At 39.0% G+C, this 27,972-nt stretch overlaps 1 protein-coding gene across 4 annotated transcripts; it reads left to right on the top strand.

Annotated features, from left to right (window-relative positions):
- Positions 1–6: 6 nt before the first annotated feature.
- On the top strand, positions 7–27,963 carry eps15 (epidermal growth factor receptor pathway substrate 15). 4 transcript variants are annotated; one of them, XM_088004982.1, is made up of 25 exons: positions 7–112; positions 5,268–5,309; positions 5,954–6,043; positions 6,142–6,189; positions 7,319–7,414; positions 7,528–7,590; positions 7,850–7,975; positions 8,612–8,671; positions 9,080–9,310; positions 9,572–9,717; positions 10,058–10,214; positions 10,811–10,890; positions 14,647–14,719; positions 16,105–16,266; positions 16,401–16,568; positions 16,857–17,249; positions 17,407–17,490; positions 18,560–18,722; positions 18,836–18,880; positions 19,677–20,083; positions 20,943–21,012; positions 21,135–21,205; positions 22,528–22,663; positions 22,756–22,955; positions 25,807–27,963. In XM_088004982.1, exons 1-25 carry the CDS (start codon positions 59–61, stop codon positions 25,945–25,947), a joined length of 3,306 nt encoding a protein of 1,101 aa, XP_087861108.1. In that variant the 5' UTR covers positions 7–58; the 3' UTR covers positions 25,948–27,963. The 4 variants fall into 4 exon arrangements, with proteins under 4 accessions (XP_087861108.1, XP_087861107.1, XP_087861106.1 ...); XM_088004981.1 differs by having other exon boundaries at positions 16,401–16,598; positions 20,946–21,012; XM_088004980.1 differs by having other exon boundaries at positions 8–112; positions 16,401–16,598; positions 17,410–17,490.
- The last annotated feature ends 9 nt before the right edge of the window (positions 27,964–27,972 follow it).

Below are 27,972 nucleotides of genomic sequence, written 5' to 3'. Positions count from 1 at the left end.
GTTCGTGTCCTGCTCCAGGTTTCCAGCACCCCCTATTGGTGTCTGGAGGTATCGCAGCATGAAAGCAGTGGGAAACAGAAACACTATGGCTGCCACTCTGTCTCTTACTCAGGTAACACTGTCTGTATAACTCAAATATATCGACAGCAAACGTCGCCGGCTTATGTTTGTTTCTTTTGAAAACACCTCGGAGGCGTTATTTAGACATGGCGGGTAGAAACGTGAGTTTTTATCGACCGTGGTGGCTGCTTTTGAAGTTTAGTCCTGCTGTGACTGGGAAAAGTTTCTGCCTAATCTCTTTGGGGACTGCGTAAGGGCGTAGCTAGCCAGCTAGCCTCTGAGCTAACAGCTAGTTTTGTGTCAGTGTTAGGCTTTTCGGACGCTTCTTTGTCAAACTGCACCCTCGTCGTGTAGCTAACGTCACTTGGCTTCGTTTCATTTGTCGCTATTTCTCATAATTTTTGCTGCAGGCTAGTCGGTCATTGCCAAAGTGATGGTAATACGTGATACCCATCTGTGGATCAGTTTGTATTGTCGCTTTACTGTCACATTTCTCTTGATCAAATTTCAGGTTTTTACGTTGTATATCCAGTGTTTAGGACTGCCTCGGTGTTCGTGTGGTTTCCCATACGGTTAGACTGAATTTCCAGCCTGAAGATGGCTATTATTAGAAGTAAACATGCTACAGGGAGATTGAATTAGTGTTTTCCTTATGACCTTTTCCAGTTGAATACTGTTAACTGTTAGCCCGTTAGGTCATTTTCTATCCATGGTGTAGCAGTATGGCAAAAATATATAAATGTGTAATGTTGAGAGCTGCTTTGCAAACATAAGAGGAAGTGAACCATAGCAGCTACTAGCCTTCCCTGCTGAGGCAAAACGGCCAGCCTGTTGCTTGTTAAATGAAGAACTACCAATTTGTGTGATGATGTTTGTTTAGCTCGTAAATAAGTGATTTAACAGGCTGCAATCAGGTCTGATCAGTAGGTTGCAGTCCCAGACTTGTCACCTGAGCCACTGTTGGATGTAACAGATAGGTGGTTTGGCAGTGTTAGCTTATTGTTTGACTTAATACTCTGAAAATGTCTGTTTACTGTTGGTTTTAAAATTAGAGTTGGACAATATGATGAATTGTAGTCAGCATCTTTAATGTGCAAAATCATAATAGCAAAGATGTGCTCACAAGCAATATTTGTTAGGCTTAAAGTATTTCAAGTACCTTGCTTTCAATTTATGCTTGTCTATAATATATGAAAGTTAAATGGACTTAAAAGATGCTAAAGCCCAATCAAAATAAATCAATTTTTTTTGCTTTTTTATCGTACATCCCAGTCACTAATGTTTGTTGCTTTATGTTTTTAGTCTTCAACAGACTAATGGACCAGAGAGGCATTTTGCTGTTAAAATTTGACTCCATCTAAGTTATACAGTAATCAGGGTTTCTACAAAGCCTTAAGGTCTGAAACAATCTTCACTTTAGACCTTAAGATGTTAGCTTTTCTCCCTGAAAAATATTGTAATTGTTGTAAATTTGTATGTTGGTTTATTCATTGGTTCTTCCATCGTTTGTTTTCTGAAACTTGTTTTCTGATTTGTTGTTGTGTCTGAGGAATAAGGGTATTTTTTTACGGTCGGAGGGATGCGATATGTGCTGTAAGCTGTGTCAAATTGAATTTATTTCAAACATACAGTTTTCTTTGCAAACCTGAAAAACTATATTACTTCTCAAACTGTCTTATTGTGTGTTTAGACAAATAAATTGACCATGTTCTTGTTACTTTATTTGCTATTGGCTCTTTTGTGATGGAACAATTTATACATTTTCTGTAGGTGGCTAAAATCTGTTGTCAGTAAATTGTCTTGAGCTTACTTTTCACTTTAGATGTTCAAATTAGGAAACGTCAGTGTAAGAGCACCAGCATTACATGCTTAAAAGCACTATTACAAGTGTGTAGTTAATTAAATTATTAGGATATTATTCTCCATCATTCAAGTCGGTCTTATAAAGTCTCAAATTTAACTTTATAAAACCTGCAGAGACTCTGATAATTGAGGCGTTTTCTTGTTTCAGCTCTGATTTAAAGAGTCACCAGTACAATGATCACTGTGTTACAGCCGTCAACAGTTCCTGGCACACGATTTTGTGCGTCCCATAGAAGAAGTTGCATTAGTGTGAGAGAGGGAGAGATGGATAGATATGTGTGTGTGTGTCAACGGTTATCTCAGAGGCAGTTGAAAAAGCTGACGGATAACTGCTGATGACGGCCTTCAGCGTTCCTCCACCCCCTCCACGTCTCTCATTGTGCCAGGATCTGTTGCAAGATTGACACCCGAGCAGATGTCTGCTGTCGTCCTTCTTTAGTTGTACAGTGGAGGCTAAATTTGCACAGTGGTTGGCCTTGCAGTGTTGGAGAGCTGAATGGAGGCGACTCATTTTGTTCACTTCTGCTTCCCTTCTTCCCTGCACCTGTGAATTGAAGCTCTTGATGACCATTTGTCAGGCCTAGCTAAACGAAAGAGGAAACGCTGATTTGTTTCCTGTGAAGCACTGAAGCGGTCAGAGGAAAGACGGGTGTTTACAGAAGTTTCAAGTGAAGGACAAATGAGCTTGTTGCTCTTAATGTGAGCGTCCAGCGCTTTGGGGAGTTCTTAAGAGCTCTTTCTAGACAAATCAAAGTCTTCAACATCGCAGTGAAGCAAAATGCGACACATCTGTTCAGCCTCACTGAATGTTATCAGTCTGCACCATACAACAGTAAATGGTGTCAAATATCTAAAGCCATTTTCTACATAATGTACACGTATATCTATATGCAGAGAGGGACAGAATGAAGAGAAAAACGGCTAATTGGCCAAAAAAGAAGAACAGCTGATTCCCAGAAATCAGGATTGTTAAAAAAAAAAAATGCTAAAAAGAATCGCCGGTTCCTTTAAAATGTGGCTAGATGACGTTTCTTTCTTAGTACATTATTGCCAAATACATGCATTAAGGGTCGAGGCAGCTGTTTGGTTGTCTGTGTTTGAAAGTCATTTTTCCTAATTTTGTTGGTCTTTTTAATCCTTGTGACTCACAATTCTGGAAGAGTTTTGGGTTGAATGCCATGAGAGGAATTATGACAAGAACCTGACTCAAGCAGTTCTCTCTGGAGTCACTGTATAAGATACTATTAAATCACAGGGCTGTGGATTTTTCATAATTAATTATTCTTAAAGATATTTTTTTTGCCTCAGCGGTCTTAAAATATTTATGGGGGACTGCTTTATGTTAGATTAGATATTTTCAACAAGACATTTTAATGTAGTTTTTTTAAATCTATATATTCAGCAGTGTTTTTCTTATTTCTGTTTCTGGTACTATTTGGTTGCTTGAGTTGAAAAATAAGGTTATTTTTTGGGGAAGCTTTTCAAATTATGTGCTAAAATTTAGGAGGGTAAGTAAGTAAGTTTTACAAAGCCTTTTCTTACAAGAGCATCACAATTAGTTTGAATATTCAAAAGTTAGGTTTGCTCTTAGTGATTTCAATCATAAAGTAACACTTATGTTAAACTGCTTTCCCACTGCTTCTGTGTAATCAAAACCAGAAATTCAGTCTCTCAAATTTACATGAGACAAATTGAAAATGATTTTACTGCAGAAGTGTTTTCTCTATTCCCCTCTATGACCGGCTTCGGTATTGGGAAGACTACTTTCGATCTTGACACCTTCCACAGGAAGGTTAAGCTTATAAAGTGCTCTTTTCAAGTGGATTAATGGAAAGTTGAGTGGGAGAAAAAGAAGTTTTGTTTAAACAGAAAAAGGTGCACAAACAACAGGTGAAACATAGCCTGGTAAACACTGGCCCCTTTTTTCACGCTTTGCTTCGTAAAGAACATCTGGACCCTCTGCTACTGAGAAACATTTGCTTGCTGGAGGCATGGACTCTGTTAAAGTTTTAAATTTTACCCAATCGCTAACATTTAACGTGCAAGTTCGACGCTATGAAGCTTACTGGAAATTGAGAAATCGAGTTAAATGGGAGAAATTCCTCACGGAGCCATGAAGAGAAATGAGAATTGAGCAGAGTTGATTGAGTAGGTTAGGTAAAACTGCACCTTTCAAGGATTATGAGGCAACACCCGTTATAGAGTCTGGTGGACATTCACAAGCAGGGAGCTGCATTGTCGGCACTTTAAGAGCCGCCACAGTCAGGCGTGTCCATGGCACAGACTACAACTGTCAGTCCTTCGGTGAAGCGTCTTCTGAACCAGAGACAGCAGCTGCTGCTTACCTGGTTAGGAGGAGAAAATGCCAGTTGATCTGAAGTCCTATTTTTAGACTGAATTAGATTTTACATTTTATTTGGAAATAAAACTCCCTGAGTTTGGCCGAGTGGAGAGCCCAGTGCTAGTGTGAATGTTCCATAAACAGTGGTGACTTGTGGAGCTGTGTCATCGGCTTGTGTTGGTCCAATATGTTTTCTCAGTCCAAAGTTTTCCATGGATGCTGATTTAATTTCCCAGTAGGGCTTGGCGGCTGTCCACTCTGTACAAGTAGCAGCTTTAGTGACCATGGTATTGCCGTACTTCACTGACCAGAAAACCTCCCTCACCTAAACCCCAGAAAGAAAACTATAGGGTATTGTCAAGAGGAAGATGAGTCAGCAGGCTCAACAATGCAGACAAGGGAAAAGGATGTCACTAACACAGCGTGGGATTCCTTCACATCTCGGCAGAGCTGCTGCCCCTCCATGCATGATGCAGGAGTTTATGCAAGCAGAATCAGTGAACTGAACGTAGATCTACTTTTCAGAAGGAAGATGTTGCTCTGGTCTTGTAGATCTTATGCAATATCCTTTTTATCTACTGAATTTGGGGTTTTCATTCGCTGTAAGCCATAATCTTCAAAATCAACCTGAAGAAACGCTTGCTGATCTGAAGCTGCTTGAGATTTCAGATATGAAGCTGAAGCAAAGGGAGGATTTAGCTTTTAAAATGGTTTTTAGACTCTTGCATTATTCACATAATTATTTCCTGTGTTACACGTGTGCCTCTTAATCTGTTGAGTATATGTCTCATATTTCATGGCTTTTCTATGCAGTGATGGTTGGCAATATTGTGTTGAACTAAATAAATAGTCGGGTTACTCCATGAATATATCTGTTTAATAAGTATAAGTATGGGTTTCAGATTAAAATTTTTCTTACTGACCTTAATTAACTTTTTGATATTCTAATGTATCTAAACACACCTGTATAAATGATTCAAGGTCTTTTTTTTCTTTTTAACAGCTTTCCAGTGGAAATCCCATCTATGACAAATATTATCGACAGGTAATATCTTCCCGTAAACAACGGCTTGTATTGCGTTTTATTGTATCAATATTTTTTTACATTTTCTTTACCATGTACTTTTTTTAAGTTGTATTATTTTATAAACACTTTTTATGCCAATGCAGATGTTTTCTCACTACCAACACTCAGAATGATGTAACAAATTCCTGGAAATGGAGAAATTAATTTCTAGAGAGTGTGCTACTGTTTAAACTCTGAACTATCTCTAGCTGCTCTGATAGTGTTGTTGTAGTCAGCTCTGATCTCTGGCCTACCTTTACAGTCAAGCCTTTGTGTCCAACAAAGGAAGTATCTTTATGAATTATTAATGTTTCTCTTTGCCAACCAGGGAGAGAAGCTCTATAAAAGACTACTAAGCTAATAGACTTCTGGGGGAAAAAAAAGAAGCTTTATTTTATTATCAGTATTGATTTTAGTGAGTCAAAGGCTCCTTTCTTCCAAAGAGTGACTCTCCCAGTTTATTTCTTCATTATTCCACCCTCTCTTTATGCAAAAGGATTGCTCTGAATCTGTTCATATCATAAAATAATATAACTCTTAGATAAATTAGCACATTTCTGCTGATATCTTGCTTATTGCTGTTCCTGTTTGTAACGTTGTGAGCATGCTCATGTGTTGTTCAGGTGGATCCCACTGGGAGCGGGCGGGTGGCGGCAGCAGATGCGGCTCTTTTCCTGAAGCAGTCGGGCTTGGCTGACATGGTTCTGGGGAAGGTGAGGAGTGAAGGCTGCAAATGGATCAGAAACATCTCATCACATCTGTCTTGATTTTACGTTTAAAATTAATCTGTAACCTCTTAATGTCTCTGTAGATTTGGGATTTGGCAGACATTGAAAGAAAGGGTTTCCTTAACAAACAGGTAAAAACAGCAGTGGAGTTGCATGGAGACCTCTTATGCCCCCTTCGGGTGTGTTTGTGAATTTCTTTCCACCTCTTTTTTTTTTTTTGTTTGATTATTTTGTTTGTGGTTTGAACTTTCACAGAAAAATCCAGTCATTTAATCTCTAGTCAGTGATGAAATTGCAAATAAATTCACCACAAAATTACCACTGAATTATTGTACAACAATACATTTTCTGCTGTATTTCTTGAGCCACTGAAATAACGTCAAACCTGCTCAAAACTACTAACACTTTTAATCATCTAATGATATAACAGCTGTTTAATTATGTGAATTATTATTGCAATTTATGTTGAATAAAATGAATAATAAAGGAATGGGATGTTTTTGGTGATGAAAGTCTTGGTTGTGTTAAAGATTCACAACAAAACTAATTTAATTGCATTCAGTAAGCCAAACATTTTTAAAAGACATTGATGCTGGCTGATTGCAGTTTTTGTTGTGCAACAAAGTTACACTCCTCAAAAAAAAAATCTTAAAATCAGGGGAAGATGTACTGATATTCACACTATTGTAAGAAGGGTTTTAAAATACAAAGGAGGAAAAGGAGAGAGACAGTAAATAAACAGATGGTAAGTTTTTAAAACTGCTTTTAACTCAAAAAGGCTTTTAATCAACTGATCAAAAGTCAGCCTGTGCCTGAATCCGACTTCCATTTTATTTTGTCTCAGATATTCACACAGATGTCTCTGACATTTGTTAGGCTCTGCAAGCAAGACCTGTCACAACGTTCTGTCGCAAGTTTGACGCAATAAGTCAGTCACTTTTAAATCTGGAGGATGCTGGTAAAAACGGTCAAGTTGATGACGCAATTAATCTGACCAGGCTGCATCCTCGACCCTGATTTAGTCCTTTTCTAATGCTGACCAATGCCACATGACATAATCTGACTGAGAAGGGTTAAAAAAAACCCCTCAAAGGCTGCGTCCTCCCCTGTTATGAGACAAATTTGCCTATTTGGAGAATCAAGATTTTGGTTAGAGGTATATTTAACAGATAGCAAATCTAAAGAGGTGACAAAGTATATGTTTATGTGTTATGATGTGGTTTAGTATGGCAGCCATGACTCTGCCTCTTCTCCCCTCAGCAATTCTTCATAGCGCTGCGGTTGGTTGCTTGTGCTCAGAATGGCCTGGAGGTGGCGCTTAAGAGTCTTAATGTGGCTGTTCCTCCGCCCAAATTTGTAAGTTTGCTGCTTTTGTAACCTGCACAATTATAATTATAATTAACTTTTTTTTTTAGTAGCATTAATACAAATGTTGAATATTAACATGTATTGCTTCTCTACACCTGCAGCATGATACAAGCAGCCCGCAGTTGGCAAGAGGAGTGGCTGCTGATGCACCCTGGGTTGTTAAGGTGCGGAGGTTTTCTGTTTATTTGTTCTTTACAAAATGGGAACACTGGTTTTATTTTGAGAGGTTTGTAATCTTTTATTGTGAGAGTATGTAAAATAAAATAAAAAATCAGGTAGATTAAGTCTACTTTTTTTCAAGGCCAGTTTTAATTGTTTGAACTTGCTGTGAGTAGCAGAAATATTATTTCCTGTTTAATTCCAGTTTAATCATTAATCCTTATGAAATCACTGAACTTCTGTTTCTTTTTTTTTGTTCTCTAGCCAGAGGAGAAGATGAAGTTTGACGCCATTTTTGAGAGTTTGGGTCCAGTTGGAGGGATGCTGTCAGGAGACAAGGTTAAACCGGTTCTGCTCAACTCCAAGCTGCCTGTGGACATCCTGGGCAGGGTAAGAACCACTTTAAAACTTTTAAAGTTTTATTTTCTTATTTCTGAAAATGCACTGTAGTTTTTTTGTTTATTTGTTTGGAAACATTGAATAGTTTCTGCTCTGGTATTAAAAACAGAAAAGGAATTCCAATGCTTATTTTCTTCAATTACAGATATGACTTTAACTGCATTTCCTCCTTGTCTTACTTTCCAATGATAGGCAGTACATTTCAGTAGTTCAGTTTTTTTTCTTCATGAACTTGTTCTTGCTGTACTTTCTTCATGAAACACTGTGAAGCCTCCGGAAAAGAAGGCGTGGTCACAGTTAAATGCTTCATCAGTTTTTTGCGACAAAATTTGTCACACACACACAACTCATCTTTTTAAACTGCTGTGTTTAATTAAGTGTAAATTTCTTACCTCAAGTAAAAAGATGGTAATATATGATGCACAAATTGTCTGCAATTATTTTAATGCTAAATGATCAAAAATGTTGTAATAAATATTTTCAAATGGACTAACACATCAATGATATAGTTAGTGATGTCGGCAATGTTGCTTTAGGAGCCAGCAATGAGTCAGTGGTTTCATTGGTAGGTTAACATGTTTCATAACATTTTTTAAAGCTGAGTAATGTTGTCTTTGTGTGTTGAAGGTGTGGGAGCTCAGTGACCTGGATAGAGATGGCATGTTGGATAGAGATGAATTTTCTGTGGTAAGACAGAAATAAAGATAGTAGTAATAATAATAAAGAACACTTACACCGATACTGAAATGCTGACTTGCAAAACTGTATTTATGCCTTGAATCTTTGTTTATTTTTACATTTGTCATGTTACAACAAACTTCTCTAAATTATTTTTATATGTTCTAAATCACTGTTTTGTAGAACCACTCCAATCAAATCTCTTTTATGGGATGTCTCTACACAGCTAGAAAATAACATCTCCGCCTATTGTTCTTTGCTAAATTGTTCTGTTAATGTCTATGAACGTCAGTTTACAGGTTGTAGAGCTGAATGGAACAAAATCAGTGTGCATGGAAGAAATGCAAAGATTAAGTCACTGCTAGGTAATTATCGTTTCTGATTGATTTTTCTGTTTTCTTTGCTACTCTTTCCCAGGCCATGTTTCTGGTTTATAGAGCTCTAGAAGGCGAGTCCGTTCCCATGTCCCTACCGCCTCCTTTAGTTCCACCCTGTAAGAGGAAAAAACCCGCGGCGGCACCCGTGATGCCCCTGTTACCCTCACCTCCCTCTGTGAAAGACAGTCGCTCCTCCCATCCCGGCTCGAAGACCCTTCCCCACCCTCCCAAACCCGCGCCAGCTCCTGCCCCAACACCAGCAGCCGCCCCTGTGAGTACAGCCTCTGTCTCTCCTGTGCATGTAGTGCCTGAAACGCTTTTGTTTTTTTTATTACTAACAAAAAGAAAAAAAACTTGAGCAACTCAATTAAAATGATCTCAAACTGGCTCGCTCAATGTGTTTTTCAAAAGAAGAAGAGTAAAAAGAGTGGGAAGGTGAGTGAATATTTGTTGGCTCGGTCGCACTGTCATTCGTCTGTAGTGTGTTTTTGCTTTTCTGGAGCAAAAAGTGACGCCTTTGTTGCCTACACAGTGGGTTGTATCGGCTGCAGAGAAAGCAAAGTACGATGAACTGTTCAGCAAGACGGATGGCGACATGGACGGCTTGGTGTCTGGAGCAGAAGTTAGAGATATTTTTCTCAAAACTGGGCTGCCGTCTGCCACGCTCGCACGAATCTGGTAAGCAGAGATGCTAGCAACACACAGTTGTGTTCAGACAGGATTTCAGCCAATTTCTATCCTCTGATTTGTTAATTTCTTTCCATTATGGAAATAGAAATGTGGTGTTATTGATAATTAGATAGGGTAGCTACATCCTGGTGGCACATTTCTGTTTTTACATAAGACCAGTGACATCATTGATTTTCACCCTCACACGGCTGGTGACCGTCCATCCTGCCGTGTCCTATCGGTTTCCATAATGGCAGAACATGATGGATCTGCCGGATCATTAAAAGTAGTTATTGCCTGAGGCGGAAATCGTTGGCCTCTTGCGTAACTCGTGTGTTCTTGCTCCCAGGGAGCTTTGTGACATTGGAGACATGGGAAAGCTGACTCGCGAACAGTTTGCCTTGGCGCTTTATCTGATCAATCTGAAGCTGACGAAAGGCCTGGACCCTCCACAGACTCTCTCTCTGGAAATGATTCCTCCGTCTGACAGACAAAACAGCAAGCAGGTGAGGCCCACAGGTTCACTTAAGTCTATTAATACTATTAGAAACAAATACAGAGGGTTTTTTGATTGATTCACAGAAATTTATTTTTCAGATGAACTTTTTATACCACTATGAAAGATGGTAATATATATATATATATATATTTTTGAATAAATGCCCCAACGGAAGACATTTCCTCTGCTTTTTACCAAGTATTGTGCCCAAACATGTTTCTGTTTCAATTAACTGTTTGGGTGCAGATTACTATTGAACACATAAAGGCAAGAAAAATGGATGAAACATCCAATAATCATGGACAAAGTTAAATATGAGCTTTGTAGGATATTCTCCTCTCACCTTAAGTGTTCTCACGTCATTGCTCTCTGAACCAAAGTTTATTTGTAACGTCAATAGTTTCTTACGAGTTTTTGTCATCAAATATTCATATAGTTCTTTCCATCTTTGCATCGTGATGCTGTTTCTTAACTTTAAAATGTTTTTTGTGTCCCATCTTCTTCCATCAACAAAGTGGTTGCTCTTTCTGGCTTTAAAAAGTCCTTCCTTACTGTGTGTAGGTAAACTTATGCACATTTTGTGATGCCGTTTATGTTTTTCAGAACAACGCGAACCTGGCAGCTGACTTCTCTGCCATTAAGGAGCTCGACACCCTCAGCAACGAGATTGTTGAATTACAAAGGTAAGACATCATCCTGATATTTACATTAAAGAGATGTGGTGGACCTTCCTGTGGCGCTGCTATGGAGAAATAGAAAAAAAAACAGATTATTGATTAAAAAATAAAGAAAAAAAACTTTTAGAACCCCAGGGAAAAAGTTCATAGATGCTCTTATCAACTTAAAAGTAAAGAATAAATTTTAAAAAATGCTTCGATTACATATATTTCAAATTGATTACTTAGTAGTACCAACAGTTTACAAGAGTACCAATGTTTGAAAATGATTTCCTAATGTGGGATTGTTTATGCTTTCTAAATAAATCTACTTAAAGGTTTGAGGTAATTAGAGTTTTTTTCTGAAAAGTGGGAGATCATGTTGCTAGTAAAAGGATTGAGTTGTTTTAAGCCCTTCTGTGGAAAGCTAAAAAATGTAGACACCACTGTCCCAGTAGAAACGTTGGAGGTTTATGCAAAGTTTCTTTCAAATGTTATCAGATTTGTATGTAGAAAAAAAAACATTTCTTTTGTAAATCATAGGAAAGATATTTTGGTGGATATTGGGGTTTTTGGAGCTGCAAAGTTCAACATTTGGTTTTAAAACAAAATAATCTAGTTGCTTTTTGATTGCAAGGGAGGAAATGTAGAGTGAGAAACAGCAGACAAATCAAGGAATTCACCTTCTGGCTGGATTTGCATAGTTCCTCCTTTCAAAGGACATTCTTGCTGTTATTTGCACATCCCACTTGATATTTGCACAGTATTTTTTTTTCACTTCTTGTAAAGTGGTCGGTTGATACTTTCTATCCACAAATATACACACATTCAATTTATTTTTTATTTTTTTAAGAAGCCCTGCTCAGTTGTATATTTCTTTAGATCTGAATGTTATTTTTCATAACTATACTGTGTTATTTTCCTTATGTTGTAAATCTGTTCTTGCTGTACAGTCTTTTATTACATTTTTTTTCTGTTTACCTGTAACTTGCTGCTGGTACACTTGAATTTCCCAAAGGTGGGATGATAAAAGGATATCTTTTATTCTGTTACTTATTATAAAAGAAATTTTTCGGTTGCAGCTGAAGCAGTTGATGCTTTGTTTGTGTTTGCATGAATCGTATTTCTGGAACACACTTTGTTTCGGTTGCTGCCTGCATCTGTTGTTTTGTTTTAAATGGAAAAGAGAATTCAAGTTCCCCAGTCCTGAAAGTTGAGAGTGAGAAGTGAGAAACTGTTCAGTCCACCTACATTCTTTATGTACAGACGGTTTTAGCAGTACACTTGTAGCAGCTGTTAAAGGTATTCATACGTGAAAGTTGAAACCAAGCCAGAGATCAGATTTAGATCATCAGATCAAAACTAGGGACCTGGAGAGATGTTGCAGTTTTGCAGCTGCTTCAGATGTTGGCTGCAACCCGCTCCTCAAAATGAAGATGACCGTCAAAATGAAAGCAGGTAAGAAAGGACGAGGTGTGCAGCTGAAATATTAGCAGATAGTTTGTGTTTTGATGTGTGTGGCGAGAGTCAAAATGTGAAAATAGTTGCTGTGTTTGAAATGTATTTTTGGCTCACGTTGAAGACAGACAGCAGAGTCTACTGGCTTCAGATTGATTTATTTTTAAATAAGGCACCTACAAGTAAAACTGAAATCTGTGGGTGGTCTTCACAGAACATAGCACATCTTAATTTTCTTCCTGTTGTTACACACCATCTAGCTGCTTATTTATGTAGCGCCAGCTCACAACAAATGTAACCTCGAGGCACTTTACAAAAAAAGTGCAGTTTTCAAGACATACACTGTCTTAAAGTCTTTAAAAATGGAATCTGCTTTAATCATTTTCCAGGATTGGATTAGTATGGGGGGAAAAATAATTAAATATGGAAAGATTTTGGATTTTTTTTATTTATTTTTTTTTCCCCGGACTTTTTTTTTCATCTGTTTGCTGAAGAACTAAAGTTTTAAAACAAGTTTAAACAAATACACTGGTGTAAATACTGATATTTTCATTTCGACATATACCTTATCTTTTGATTTTCCCAACTCTAACCTGTTATGTTGTTTTACTACATAGAGCCAAAAGGCAAACAAAATACTTCATAGTTTTCTTTCAAACGAATAAGTAAGTTGAGTAAATCTGCTGCATGCAGATGTTGTTGGCTAAATTGTTACTAGATGTCATGCCGATATATCATTTAAGTTTGTTAAAAATATTAATGTTGTTGTTACCAGCAACATTTTACAATCTCAGTCCTCTTTAATTTATGTGCAGAAGTTGTGCTCACTGTTGCTTTCCACATATTTAAAATAAATCTCTGTTGTCACAGTAAAAAGTGCAAAGAGTCAGGAGACATTAGACCAGAGGCCAGCAGCAGGACAATGAGGCAGGGATTTCTCAGGTAAGGAGGGATTATAACTTGAGAAGAAGAGAAGGAAAGGGAAGGTTATGTGCAGTAATTTCAACTTTTTTGTCAAAGGTGAAAGTTTGACCGTGACCTTTTGAAAAAAGGTGCCGCAAAATCGGTTATCTTAGGCTGCAACAACCACAAAAACATCACAACATCCTGGAGGGACTAATTATTATTTTTAGATGCTAATCAGCTCCCTGTGGTAAAAACAATAAATAGTTGCCAAAGTTGCACATCATAACTACGTGTAGGTAAAAAAGGAAGAACAAAACTCCTTTCATCCAAAGCCAGAGGAAATAATTGTCCTAACTGATTATATGGTCTGATGCTGACTAGACTAGAATTAGGATTTATTTATCCATATTGCTAGAAAACATGTACAGTTAAAAGCTGTTGGATTAAAATCTAATAACTGATCCTGGTCTAGATCAGGAGTGTCCAGCTGCAGTCCTCGGTGTCCTGCCATTTTTAGATGCGTCTCTGCTGATTAAAATGCTTCAGCTACGTTCTCATCATTTTATTTGGCTGTGTAGAATCAGGAAAACATGCCAGAGACCGGCCACTGAAGACTGACTTTGGACACCACTGATCTAGATATAACTTTAGGTTTCTGTCCTAATTTTTCAGATCTTGTGCCAGACAACATGCCTACTCGGAGTGAGACAGGTGGTCCTATTGGTTTGACACATGGATGTATTTTATGTAGTGACATTCAAACTAGTTCATTTGCAGTGTTTCTTTTTAGTGTTTATCACCATTATGCTGATTCTTTCCAAGCTTTCTGCTTTAAAAATACATATATTGGTCTGTAAGTAACATAAAAAGCAAATCAAATTCGTAGGAAAGGACCTGAACTTTCTGCCAACACGCCACCCAGCTCTGATTTCTCCTGCTGGTAGAAATAGCAACATAAAATGGACGAGCAGCCTGGGAAGCACAAATGATAGATGCTGTATCTCAGCTCCTCATGACTCATCTCCCCTCTCTCTCCGCCTTCCTCCATCCTCATGCAGCCATCTGCTTCTCGCTCCTCACTTCCCACACATTTCACTGTCCAAGCACATGCTCACTTTCTCTAAAACACTTTCTCTCGCTGCGATTACAGCAACCGTGCCTCCTGGAAATATTCGATCCGACGCATCTCCCACACAGCTGCTTTCGCTCTGGGTTTTTTTGTGCAGCTCTTTGTTCCGTGAAGTTGTGATTCGGGGACGCGATCATGGTAGTTCAGGGAACGGAGGTGGCGGTGTTTGAGAAACGGGGCGCAGCACCCTCAGCCGACACCTGGCTGTGGCTGGGCGGGGTGGGGCTGCAGAGTTTAACCTGTCTGTCCTCCGTGGCTAACCACTTCTGTCTCCTCTGCTGGACGCCCAGAGAGAAGGTCACTGTGGAAGAGGAAATCAAAGAGAAGGAGGAGGCTATCCGACAGCGAACAGATGAAGTACAGGTAAGGTTGGACCTTTGCTGGTTTCCTGTGTTTTGAATAAAATAATAATGTTTAAGCAAATAAAAACATTTGGTGCTGGCATTTACTGATGTTTCGCTGGTGTTAGAAGCATGATTTTCCCCTTTTAGGGCAATTCAGGTACTTTTTAAAATTACATTTAAATGAGAAAATGATCTCTGCAGTCTGAGATGCTTCCTCTGAAATTCCTGTAATGTTGTTTTGAGTGAATCAGGTTATCGTCCTCCTGAAGGTGTGTCCAGACCCTGAGTCCCAGAAATTGTCTCTATTTTGGGACTTGTCTTCTTAAAGGGCTAGGCTGCTCTACTTTTAAAAATTCAGTGTTGAGGCGGCGAGGGTGGATCTCAAGGGAGTCTCACGCTGAAGCAGTTTGACTTTTTTAGCTGCATTTTGCTGTTTTTACTGTAATGAAAGTTTAATACAGAACAGCAGAGGCTTATAGTTGTAGCTTCTCATAATCTAAGTGCAACACTGCAGTGGACTTGGATATACATCAACATGGAAAGCTAATCATGCCCTGTGAACCTTTCCACATCAACAAAAACTACTTTCATTATATCTTATTGCCACATCGTCTAAATTGGATGTGGGTCTGGACTTTGACTGGGCCATTCTAACACATGAGCTTTCTTTGATCTAAACGGTGTGTAAGAACATTTGTGACCCCAGGACTTAATTTCTGTTCTATTTTTTGTGATCCCTGACTGCAATTCAAGAATGGCGTTTGCTGCAGAGATTCTTTTTTATTATAGAAAATTAGTACAGAATAAAATATTAGGCACAACACAAAGCATTTTCTTTTATCGGTCCACATTTTCCACTTACTTTTAATCAGAAGCTGACTTTGCTCCACCCAAAATCTGTTTTTATTTGATTTTATTAAATTTGGCCAAATTTAGGAAGGGTTTTTAGATGCTATTCTTTGCCTACAGAAGTTTTGGCTCAACATGGACTAACACGTAAAATCTGATTACTTTTTTTTATTATTAAAATGTTGCATGTTTAGTTATATTGAGCAGATAAAAAGGACTCTTCTGTTTTGTGATTTTTCAAAAAACTATACATATATATTTTTGGAAAGGTTAATAGTTTGGTCCATGAGACACAAATGTTTGGACAGCTCTGGTCTAAAATATTCCCTTGTAGCTTTGCTCTCAGAGTAAACAGGTCTAAATAAAAAAAATTATTTTTATTTTTACAGTTTTTGTTTGTAACAGCTTAAAAAAAACCATGTATTGTTTTTTTCCACTTGACAATTATGTATTACTTTGTGTTGGTCTGTCGCTCACTGTCCCAATTCCATCAGTAAGATATTTCTTGCAGAAGAGCTGCACCAGTTAATTTTTTGATCTCTGCTCGGGTGTCAGGACCTTCAAGATGAAGTGGCGAAGGAGACCGAGGAGCTTCAGCGGCTGCAGTCTCAGCGTCAGAAGGTCCAGGAGGCTTTAGATGAGCTCGACCAACAGAAGAGCACCTTGGAGGAGCAGCTCAGCCTCATTCGACAGCAGACCAGCCAAGAGACGCAACTTGTACGTTTCCCAGTTTGTATATTATCATAACTAAAAGTTTGGTGATCCTGATGCATTTCAGTAGAAACATTCTTCTTTGAAATCAGAAATATCTGAGGTCCTGTGCAGCTTCACATACACTTGCATCTTTCCAGATCTCGTCGCTGCAGTCTGAGCACGAGGAGCAGGAACAGAAGATCTGTCAGTACGAGGAGGATCTGGTTCAGGCACGAGAGGAGCTTCTGGCCCTGCAGGAAGAGAGCCGGAAGCTGCAGGAGAAAGTCCAAGCTGCTCAGGAGCAACTCACCCCTCTGCAGGAATCTGTGCGGGACTCCTTCACTCAAGTTTCTCAGGTCTACTCAGTTAAAAAGGCTTAAATAGTTAAATAGAAAATGTGCAGAATGGGGATATTTTTTAATGTGATTAATCATCAGAATAATCGATGGGATATTTACTAAATTAACCATTTGTTGCAGACCTGGATGAAACTCATAGCTACATGACATTTACTTATCTGACTACGTCTTGGTTTTTCTCATGTATGTGCTTCCACTGAACATAGGATATACAGGATCACCATGCAGTTGTTTTTCTCTGCTTACTTTCTTTAGATTCAGCAGAAAGTACAAGACCTGCGCGTGGAAGAAAGGTCAGTGACGGCGCAGCTCAGCTGGAAGAGGGCGCTGGAGGACAGCTCTCCGGTCATGGTCAACGGATCGGCCGGCTCCACGGCAGAGCTTGACCTCTTCAGTGACGACCTGCCCAAGGAGCTGAAGGAGGATGAGCCAGCTGCTGTCAGCAATCAGCAGAAAGAACATTCAGACGAAAAGGAGAGGGAAGGAGTCAATGAGAAAGAAGGACAGAAGGAGGAACAGAGTGCAAAGGCTGCAGAGGAGGAGAAGAGTAAACCTGATGCCCTGGACGACCTCTTCTCCACTCTGGCCACCACTGATATGTACAGCAGTCTGACGTCCATCTCTAAGGCTCGAGATAATCCAGTTGGGGTAATGTAGCCACAGGAATTTATTACATGATTGTGTTTTAGATGGGGTGAACATATGTACAACGATTATACAATTTAGTATAAATGTAATCCATCTGTCAAGTGTTACGTCTTAACGCTGCTCTGCTCATAAACTATACATTTTTGTTTAAATTCAGCAGGAAAACAACGTCGTGGGAGCTGATGTCTCATCTGACGTCTCCGATGTTGAAGAAGAATCACTAAAAGAGACTTCACTGAAGGTACAAAACTTGATTTTTAGTTCAGAGTTTGATAAATTACCAAAGCAAAAGTATTGAAACATAAATCCCAGGTTTCTTTTTTCACTCCTCCTAAGCAGAAACCAACTCCCTCAGAGAGAGGAATTAAATAAAACCTTGTTATTGAGGGAGCTATTGTCAAAATGGTAAAAAAAAAAAAAAAGGTTATCCAGTTTGAATTAAATGTTGCTTTTAGAAGCCAAATAATCACATATTTTAAAATCGAAAACTGAAGGGCACCTTTCTCTCTTATAAAAACTAAACAAATTGTTTTCATTTTAACTGAACCTTCATGTAGCATAAAAGGTAGCATGAAATATTGAATACTGAAATTCTTAGTCAACCCTTTGTCAAGAACAATCGCAGCCCGCACAAAATTTGACATCACTCATAATTAATTATTTAAGCAACGAAAAAAATCCAAGAAGCCAGTCGGGAGCTGAAAGAGTCATCTCTCTTTAAGAAATCTGAGTCATAAGAGCTGACTCCCTTACCGATTCATTTTCCGCCACAAGTACAGAATTTAATAGGTTTGAAATGTGAAAATGCAACATGAGTATGCTGTTTCTCTCCTTGTGTGACTCAGTGGAACAAGGTGGCACTTTTTAGAAACCTGGTGGCAGATTTGATAAGTTTATAAGACAAACTGGTTGGAAAAATGGCCTGCTACGTCAAAAATGTGGAATAAATACACAAATAGATTGCCATAAGTACAGTGGTAGACAATTGTTTCATTTGTCACGTCTCCCTTACTCTCTACTGCTGCTTTATCCCTAAAATCGCAGCATTAATCTGTTCACTGCTGATTTTGAAAAAGCATTTTTAACCACCATCATGTTTTTCCCAGCAGTGCTTGCATTAGTTTGGTGTGAACTGCCGTTAGAGTACCATTAGATACCCGTAGTTCTGTCAGAAACATTTCTCTATCCTTGTTTTGCTCAACTGTTCAGTTTACCATAAATATCTTCTCTACGTTATGTCACATTTACCCAAACGTCAGATTTTGTGATATCTACCAGCTTCTCCTCAGAGCCATGTGGCCTCCCAACAGGTCGACTCTCCAGAGCCAGAGAGCCAACAGGAGCAAACAGAGTCTACAGAATCGACGCCCTCCCCGTTGCCTCCGCAGGCCGCCGCTCGCTCCCTGCCGCCACAGACGAGCCCCCCCTCCCTGCCAGAGATGGACTTCTTCCATTCAGACCCTTTCACCGACCGTAAGCCTTACAATAGTCAAACTTCATGTCTAAGAACATTATGTATTTTAGGCAGTTAAGTTGTTTACATAAAGTGGCTCCTGCTGGGTTATTTATTTTCCTGTCTTTTCTAGATGATCCATTCAAAGAAGATCCGTTTGGAAAAGCAGATGTAGCAGGTGCTTCTCCATTTCAACATCCTCACTTAAAGGAGACCTATTATGCAGAAATCCCATTTTGCATGTTTTTGTGCTTCCATTTGGATTTGTGCTGCTTCTGAAAACAGAAGCAGCTTTTTCTTAAAAAAAAAAAAAGAAAAGAAAAAAAACACCCAAACAGTTTTGGAAAAACGGTTCATGTTTTTTGGTGTCTGGAAAACGAGCCGTTTCAAAAATCTCCGGAACGTAACGTCACTAATCAACAGGCACTGCTCCTGACCCATCAAAACTAAACCCGTTACCTAGCAACCCCAGCCAAGGGTCCGCTGGTTTTACGGCTGTATGCGCTGTACAACGGCTGCTGGAAAAGACAAGTGTTTTGTTTCTGACTTACCATACAGAAACCACTTGCTGCATTCTTGTTGGTTCTGCAGGAGCCTCTATTGTGCTTTTCAAAGATGTATGGTTGTATAATTGTGCATCTTTTTGCAGCCATTTTCACGTGAGAGTGTAAACATTGAGTTGTGGGGCCAGGTCAGAAGCAGCTTATTTCGATTTAAAGTGTACAAGTGGCCCAAAAACAGCTTCTCCTGAAAGAAGCTTAAAATGGCAGAACTGAGCAGACTAAAATCTCATCGTCTTAGAATGATTTTGTGCAAAATACGCAATGGACATGTTTTGAAAAGCCTTCACACCTTTTCTAAGCTGTTGAAAGAAGCATAAAATGTCACTTTTAAGTAGAAAATTAGTTCATCTGAACACTTTTAAGTAAGAAATCTTATTCAAGTGAATCTGTACTTTTTTCCTCTCTCCTTAGATCCGTTTGGAGGAGATCCATTTAAAGGCTCAGACCCTTTTGCTGCAGACTCTTTTTTCACCCAGCCCTCCAGCAACACTTTCCCCTCAAAGGACCCATTTTCAGCCTCAGGTGACCCATTTGGCACTACTCCTGGAATACCAGAACCGGACCTCTTTGCAGCCAAGGCTAAGGATGAGCCTGCAGCACCACCACCACCACCATCAGCAACACCAACCCCTGACCCCTTTGTCTCCAAGACCACCAATCCAGCATCCAGTGATCCCTTCAGCTCCACAGGGGACAACTTGGAGTCAGACCCATTTGGAAGCAAACTGAACAACGCCGGAGAGCCGGATCCGTTTAGTTCACAAGACGGAGGGTCAGATCCATTCAGCTCTTCTTCCACGAGCTCCGATCTGGCAGTGGTGCGTACGGCCCAATCCACTGGCTGCCCAGTCTAATAATCTGATGGCTCAGTCTAATTATGGGTTGAATTTTCTAACCCATTCAGATCCAAAACTTCATTGGCTCAAAAAACCAATGAAGTGTTTAATTTCATATTGGTTATTGGGCTTGGGGTATTTAGGTCTGACTTTTTAGGCTTGTATCTCAAAAAGTTAAAAGAAATGCTTGTTATGATTTACAAGTGTTTGTAATACAAGGTTAAACTTGTATACAGATAAATATTTGTAGCTAAAAGCATGAACATACAGCAAAAAAATAAAAAAAAAATAAAATCCTTAATTAAAAACACCTGCATGTTTAATTTGCTCTTTAAATTTGCTCAATCATCCTTTAAAATGCTGTTAGCCTGGAGGTTGAGTGCAGTTTTCTACACAGGTCCTGTTACCAGAGTTCAAATTTGTTCATACTTAATTGATGCTAATATTTACAAATATTAGTTCAATAATTAATGCCTTCTAAAATCAATGCATGAATTTTAACACTTATGATTAGAACTGCTTTGTTTCTCATTGACAAGCGTAGCAACAATCCAATAAAACTTATTTCTTTCATAAATTACCACATATTCATGTTGCTGATTCATCATCATTTAAAACTGGATGTGGAGACCAAACATTTCTTGTTTTAGTCAGGATGGGTATGCCATAAAAAAGTAGTTAAAAAAAGGGGGTTAGAGTAACAATAAGAAGCAACAGAAAGTAAGGGAGGAAATTTTATCTTGACCATGTTTCTTTTCTTTTTGAGTAACTTTCTACTCTAGGACAAGAGATTATTTTTTTTTTTCCATCATGGACGTTATGAAGTTTCTGTGTATTTTAGAAGGACTCGGCGCCATCCAATGATCCCTTTGCTCCAGGAGGCACTACAGTGAGCACCACCTCAGATCCAGGTTGGTACGCTTATGAAATGGCGCCAGCTTCTGGCCACAAAAAGATATTGCAGTTTCTACCTTTAAACAAATGTTTTCTGGTAACAGTGAAATGCACTCAGCCACGTTTGTTCGTGTTTCAGATCCGTTTGCTGCTGCGTTTGGCAACGAGACGTTTGGAGGAGGATTTGCAGATTTCAGCGCTTTGACAAAGGTGAGTTTTAGAGGTTAGGTAAATCCTGAAGCTTATGGAAATCTGATGTGCAACCATGTCAAAGGTTCTCTGATGGTGCAAGCAAAAGCACTTCTCCAAATAAAAACCAGAACTTAAAGTGACTTTGTGATGGCAAATAGAGAACTGTGACAATAAAATGTGAATGTACCATAAAGACAAATATCTTGACAGATGGTTGGGAAGATGTTCTCTACCTTGTTGCAGGAAATGTTTGTCAGTCTTTCCAACTGTGATTCTAGCAACATATTTTATACATTTTGTCACTTTACAACAACAACAAACTTCAATGTATTTAATAGAGATTTTGTGTTGGGACAGACCAGCACAGATCAACATAATCTCCTTTACTCTGAAGTTACTTAATCAATAACCAGAGTCTTTCTGTGTGTAATTTAATCTCCATATAAATCCAGTTGTTTACACCTTAGAGCACAGGTGTCAAACTCGAGGCCCAGGGGCCAAATTTGGCTCACTGTAGCTTTTCATGTGGCCCTCTGCACTCCAAATTACATCAATAAGTCCCTCCAGTTTTTCACAAATATACAAAATTCACACAAAATCAACAAATCTCCAGTTTTTTTTTCTGATTTACTGCAAATTTTCTCAAGATTGGTTGAAAGCATTGAGTTTAAGTGACTGCTGCCTCAGCCTTTTTGATGTGAAATTATAGTCCATAATAAAGTCACACTTAAGATCATACACTAGCACAAAAAATCCTTACAAACATTTCTAAATTGGCACCACAAAATCTGTGATTTTGATTGCAAAAAAAAAAAAACACTAAAACATCTAAACTCTTGGAGGAACTGCTATTTATTGATATTTATTTTTTTATTCAGTGTATTCTGGCACAGCCAGCCCTTTAAGAACATTCAGATTTCTGATGTGGCCCAAAATGAAAATGAGTTTGACACCCCTGCCTTAGAGGTTTGTTAAAAAACATCAGTGAAAAAAAAAAAACACATCACAAAGAACAAGGAGCAGCAGACGCGTCAACTATTCACCCAGAAGTTGTTTTATTTTTGTTATGTGTTCATTTTTCTGTCACTTTGCTGCTTTTGTAAAGCAATGTTGAAAACCATGAATTATTTTCCATCCACTTCACACTTATGTGCTAATTTGTGTTGGTCTGCCAACACAAATATGGTTCTGGTTGTAATTTCACAAAGTATGGAAAGAAATTAAGCAGTATGAATACCTTTTGTACAATGCACTGCACATCTGGATTTGCCGTAGAATTACTAGCGTAATGAAAAAGCTTGTGTCTTTGTAAGCATATTTATGTGAACCATCTGTTCCAGTCAAACGGTCCTGACCAGTTTGGCATCAACAACAAGAACCTGTTCCAGGAGGACAGCCAGCCTGCCAACTCTGACGTGCCCCCCGCCCTGCCGCCTAAAACGGGTACTCCAACTAGACCGCCTCCCCCACCTCCAGGTCAGTTCAGAAAATCATCCAGGTTTCACTCATGATTGGCTCCACCTCTGGTGTGGATGGATTAACGCTGCGAGTTGTCTCTGCTTCGTCAGGTAAGAGAGCGTCCGTCTCTAGGACAGAGTCCTCCGACTCCTTCCAGCGGCGAGGACACTTCCTTCAGACCTCTGGAGACTTCTCCTCCTCTTCCTCCTCCTCCCTGCCTGCCAAGGACCCTTTAGCCGACCCCTTCGCCCCCTCCTCCCCTCCTCGCCACAACGTGCGGGAAGCTGATCGATTTGCCAGCTTTGACAAAGTGAGCACCTCCCTCTCCCCATCTCCCTCACCTCCTCCTGAATGTCAATAGCCACACCCTCTTCTCTTTATTTTTCTGCTCATTAATCACATCTGGTTCTCCAAGAATGTGCAACTAAGCCTTCATGAATCGGTCCATTCACTGCCAACAGATCCCCAGAGAAGACAAATAAAGATTTTATGTGTCGATGCACAAGGTTGCCTGTTTCCTTAATTATAGATATATATTTATGTCTGCCAACATTTATTGAAGCTAGCTGACGAAATCTTGTGTGTTTTGAATCCTGCCTGCTGCTGTTTTTATATTTTAGCTTCCTAATAACAGTGCTGTTGCTTTGCATTGTTAAAAATATTTCTCATTTATTTCTGGGATTCCACTTCGTTTAACTCTTCTGGTTGCCCTCCTTATTTTGTTATAAAGATTATAAATAGTTTAATATATTTAACCTGCAGTTAGATTGCATTTATCTGTAGTCACAAAACACAAGTCGTGGTGCCAGTCGTTATTGACAAACATATTGACTCGTGTTTGGCAGTGAATGGAAAGATGGAAACCTGCTTGAATGTGACGTTTGTTTGCCATCCCAACTCAGCACATTGACTTCACACCCTGTTCATGTGCGAGCAAGTCAAAGTTATTTACAAGGTAAAAACACATGTTGCGTTTAAACTGCGCTTTTCAAGATTTTATTCCACTTTTATCCTTGGAATTGACTGAATTTTAATAGCTACAGTATTCATCAAGCAGGTTACTCTGTTTTATGGCGCATCAGGTCGACAGTGATGAGAAAGTTTCAGTAGTCGGTGACCTACAGGCCTAAAGTTCAGCACGAGGGAAAAACTCCTTCAGCCTGTGAGCTTTGATTCAACTATCAAAACCAGAGTACAAACATTGAGCTTCACATGGAGCTGCTCAGGCTGCAAGGCCTGCATTTTTCACCTGAATCGCTTTTAAAACGTTATGAATTTAAACGTAAAACGACTTCATTTGGATCAACCAAGAGGTTGAGCTTTCGCTGAAACTAAATACTTTTCTAACGGTGCCATTTTACTAACTACACCTCTGCTCCTGTAACACAGCAAGAAAAAAAAAATGGGTGGTCAAGCTGTGATTTTTGGGATGGATGGCTGTATTTCATTCTTGATTTTTCCATGCCTATGTTATCTCGTTACCCCACCTGCATGCCTCTGTCGAACCCTAAGCTACACAAACTAACCTCCTCCGACTGGCTGCCTCAATCGTCCCCCAAATCATTTGTTTTCCTCTTCACCCACGCTGCTGTTCATTAACTCATGCGTCTCCTCCTGTCCATCCAACCGTCATCCATTCATCAACTTATTTCACTCTCAGCTCTCATCTGATCAGCATTGTGTGGTTGCTTGTATTCTTTGTGTGTTTATGTGTTTGTTATAAAGAAATGTTTAATAAAGTGTTGAATCATAGCCACCATCTCTGGCTTTTATGTGCATCCGTCACCTCTCTACTTGCAAAATCCAAGTAGTTTTTAGTTTGTTTTCAGATAAGTATGTCTGTGCTTCATGTTGTTGTTTTTTTTCCCCAAAGCATGACCCAGGAAGGAATATATGGCAAAACCAGAAATCAATCATGTTGAATGATTAGATTTTCAACATGTTTTATGAGTGTGGAGATTAAAAAGGATGTTAAAAAAAAACTCAAAATGAATTTACTAAAAAAAACAACAAAAACAAAAAAAAAGCCTTTAATTTGAGTACAATTATTAAGAGGGGGAAGGTGCAGCAACAGCTTTGAAATAATTGTTTTCTCACAAATCCTGTAGAATATATTATACCTTTGGGATAAACTCGTGTTTTCTAGAGGATTCAGGCTTTGGTGCCCTGGAAGAAGGTCGATTTAAAAAAAAAAAAAAAATTAATCTGGTGATCCACTTTTGTATCAATATCACATTAGTTGAAAGAGCCAATGTCAAAGTCTAGGATGTTTTGGATGAATGTGCTCAAATTAAAGGTTGTATTTTTCTGTAATTTGTATTGTGAGATTATGTAACCTCACTGAACAAGGATTTAACTTTAAAGATTTACTTTTTTTTTTTTTTTTCTTTTTTACTGAGATTTGAGTAAATTGCCAGTACAGATAGAAAATAAAAAAATCTTAACGGCATGGATTTCGTTTAGCCTGCACTCGGCATCCTTTAAACATTATTGGCCAATCGGATGTGAAGACTTTGTGAAGTCTGCATGATCTCTCCTGTCTTCATTTCATGTTTCCACCCCTCCTCATCATGCATGCTCTCTTTACGTTGTGATCCTGATCATGGCTCCTGTGTGTTGGTGACCAGATTGGTTATTTTTCTTTGCATGCCTGGAAACAAAAACAAAACAACGTGCTGAATCAGTGTGGCTCCTTACACTGAGAGTGATGAGCGACTCGAGTCCAGTCTGGGGCAGTGACCTGATTATTTCTAAAGCTTCTGTCCAGTTTCCCGTTGTGGATCTGTAAAGTGGGTGTGATGTTGATCATATGACTCAGTGGAAATCCCAGCTTGCATGCTTTTTACCCACATTTCAGCCCGTTGATTTTTATCCCGATCACATGTCTCTGTGAAATCCACAATGACAAAACGCCCAAGAGGATGTCACTTGTGGATGCTTCTTTTTCCTTTTTTTTTTTTTCCTCCCTTCCATGAAAAGCGCGTTTCTTTGGCAGCTGTCGTTTTTGTGCTTGTGGTGGTCACAAAAGTTGTCTGTCACGGTGAAAGAGAAGCGTGTGAAAATGGACATTTTGGGTTGACGAGTCAAAATGTCCACTTTGAGAAAGATTCTCCACCCAACGTGTCCTCTGTGTTTGTTCTTACTCTGTTTCATGGGTGCAGTATCCAACCGAGGAAGACATGATAGAGTGGGCAAAGCGCGAGAGCGAGCGAGAGGAAAAGGAACGGCTAGCAAGGCTCACCCAGCAGGAGCAAGAGGACCTGGAGCTCGCCATCGCTCTAAGCAAGTCTGAACTCTCCTGAGGAAGCAGCTCCCCTCAGCCGGGCTGGCACCGCACAGCCTGACCCGGCCCGAAAAGCACCAAAGCAAGCGACACCGGGGGGGACGTGCACAGATCTGATGCAGCAGCTCCTGCAGAGACTTCAAAACTGTTCCCAGAAACATTCAGCGCCCCTCTGGCCCCCTTCGACCTGCTCACTGTTCTCACGCCGCAGTAAAACGCTTCTCCATTCTGCTGGTCTGCACGGGTTTGACGGAAGGAGAAGACGCAAGAGTTGAGAGACACGGAGGAGGGAAATGAACCAAGATGGCTACAAGCTCCCCTTTAAGCCTGCAGAATCTAACTTATTTTAACATGCACTCAGAACTAGCCTGAGACGGTCCGTTTTCCGTCACTAACAACACTACTCCACGTTTTTTTTTTTTTTCCTTTTCTAAGGGATTTAACATTCGTGTACTGTAGTACCCAGAAATCCCCGACCTTTCTCTGTGCTCTTCAATCATCCTGCAAAAAAAAAACAAAAACCACATTTGGCTGTGAAAATTTGAGGTTTTGTGTAACAAAATGTAGCATCTGTACGTCTATTTTAAGTAGCTCTTTTAAACTGAGCGATCATGTTTTGCCCTGGAGATCTGATCAGTTTGTTTTTGTTTTTTTCCCCTGTAAATGAACTTTTCTACATGTATTCCCTGAAATCCTGTGAAATGTAAACTGCATGTAAAGAAAAGAAGAAAAAACAAACAAGTCCATTCTATCAGTCTTCTGCAGGAGACGGTATTTTTCATATTTTCGCTCGTTTCTCTTCTTTTATGTTTGAAGATTAGGGATAAAACTACTTCCTTACAATGGCATTTAAAGTTTGGGACACTACATTTAGGATTGCTGAATATTAAAATAATCACTTTTGATATAAATGTAATCTATTCTTACCTGATTACTCAGTTTTATAAATGGTAGAAACATTTCATAAGTGTGGCATAGCTGATTTTATTTTGTTTTTCCTGCCCTTTAATTTTAGACACAACCAGAAAGTTTGGATGCTAACATTTAAATTAGAAACGTTTAATAATTTCTGGGTTTGTGTCGGTGTTGTTTAGATTTTCTAAGTGAAACTGATCTCCCTAAGGGAAACTATAAAAGTATTCTCTCTAAAAGGAAAATTGTTTTAATTTTCTTTTGATAAATCTCTCATTTGATTAGATTTCAAACTGTTGCTGTCGTTGGTGCTCATTCTCTTGGTGTTCCCAGATGTTTTTTTTTTTTATTTTTTTTAGGAGATTTCTATCCTTTATGTCCATCAGTCGTTGCATCTCGGCGGATTCCTTTTATATATTTTCAGCAGATCTTTCTCTGAGTCGATGTCGTGTTGCATCTCTGTGAGGATTTAGCTCACCAGCCCCTGCTGTGACGATAAATCCTCACATTTTACTCCATCTTCATGCCTTATCACAGCCGCACTAACAGCTGCCTCAGTTTTTTTTTTTTTTTATCTATAATTTGGTGTTTTCTCCCAGTATACAGGTACTTGTCACACGTAAAAGCTGGATTCTCATAAGGGAAGATTTGGCTGAAAAACAGACTGCCTTCGTTTCTTTTTAAATCACTTGTTGATCAAACATACCACAGCATTATGGATCGGTTCTGTTATGACTTCTACCATGAGTCCTGTTTATGTTTAACCCAACTACTATCTGTGATTAAAAACAGCACTTTTTAACAAGTGCAGGATCGTGTTGAAGTTTATTGTATATACAAGATTTGCATGTCTGTTTCCTGAGTCTGTAATGCCAGTGTTAATAGTTCGTTTCTTTTTTTTCTTATTTTTTTTTATAAAGACCATCTTACTGTCCTTTGTACAGACAAACCCAGAACCACTCATGCTTGTAGACTTACTCTTAAAGTCTTTTTAAATCTCGAACTTATTGTATTTTATTTTGTATTTTCTAACTTGTAAGAAAGATCATTATCGGGAGGCTTAACCAGAAAAAAAAAAATTGTAACACATTTAATTGAAACCGAATAAATATTAAAATGTGTAGTTTTTGCA

The sequence above is a fragment of the Poecilia mexicana genome, unplaced genomic scaffold (assembly GCF_051168715.1).
Source record: "Poecilia mexicana isolate PSO_F unplaced genomic scaffold, ASM5116871v1 scaffold_4, whole genome shotgun sequence".
Lineage (NCBI taxonomy): Eukaryota > Metazoa > Chordata > Actinopteri > Cyprinodontiformes > Poeciliidae > Poecilia > Poecilia mexicana.
Note: the sequence above shows the minus strand (reverse complement) of the source record. Positions and strands in the feature narration are given on the sequence as shown.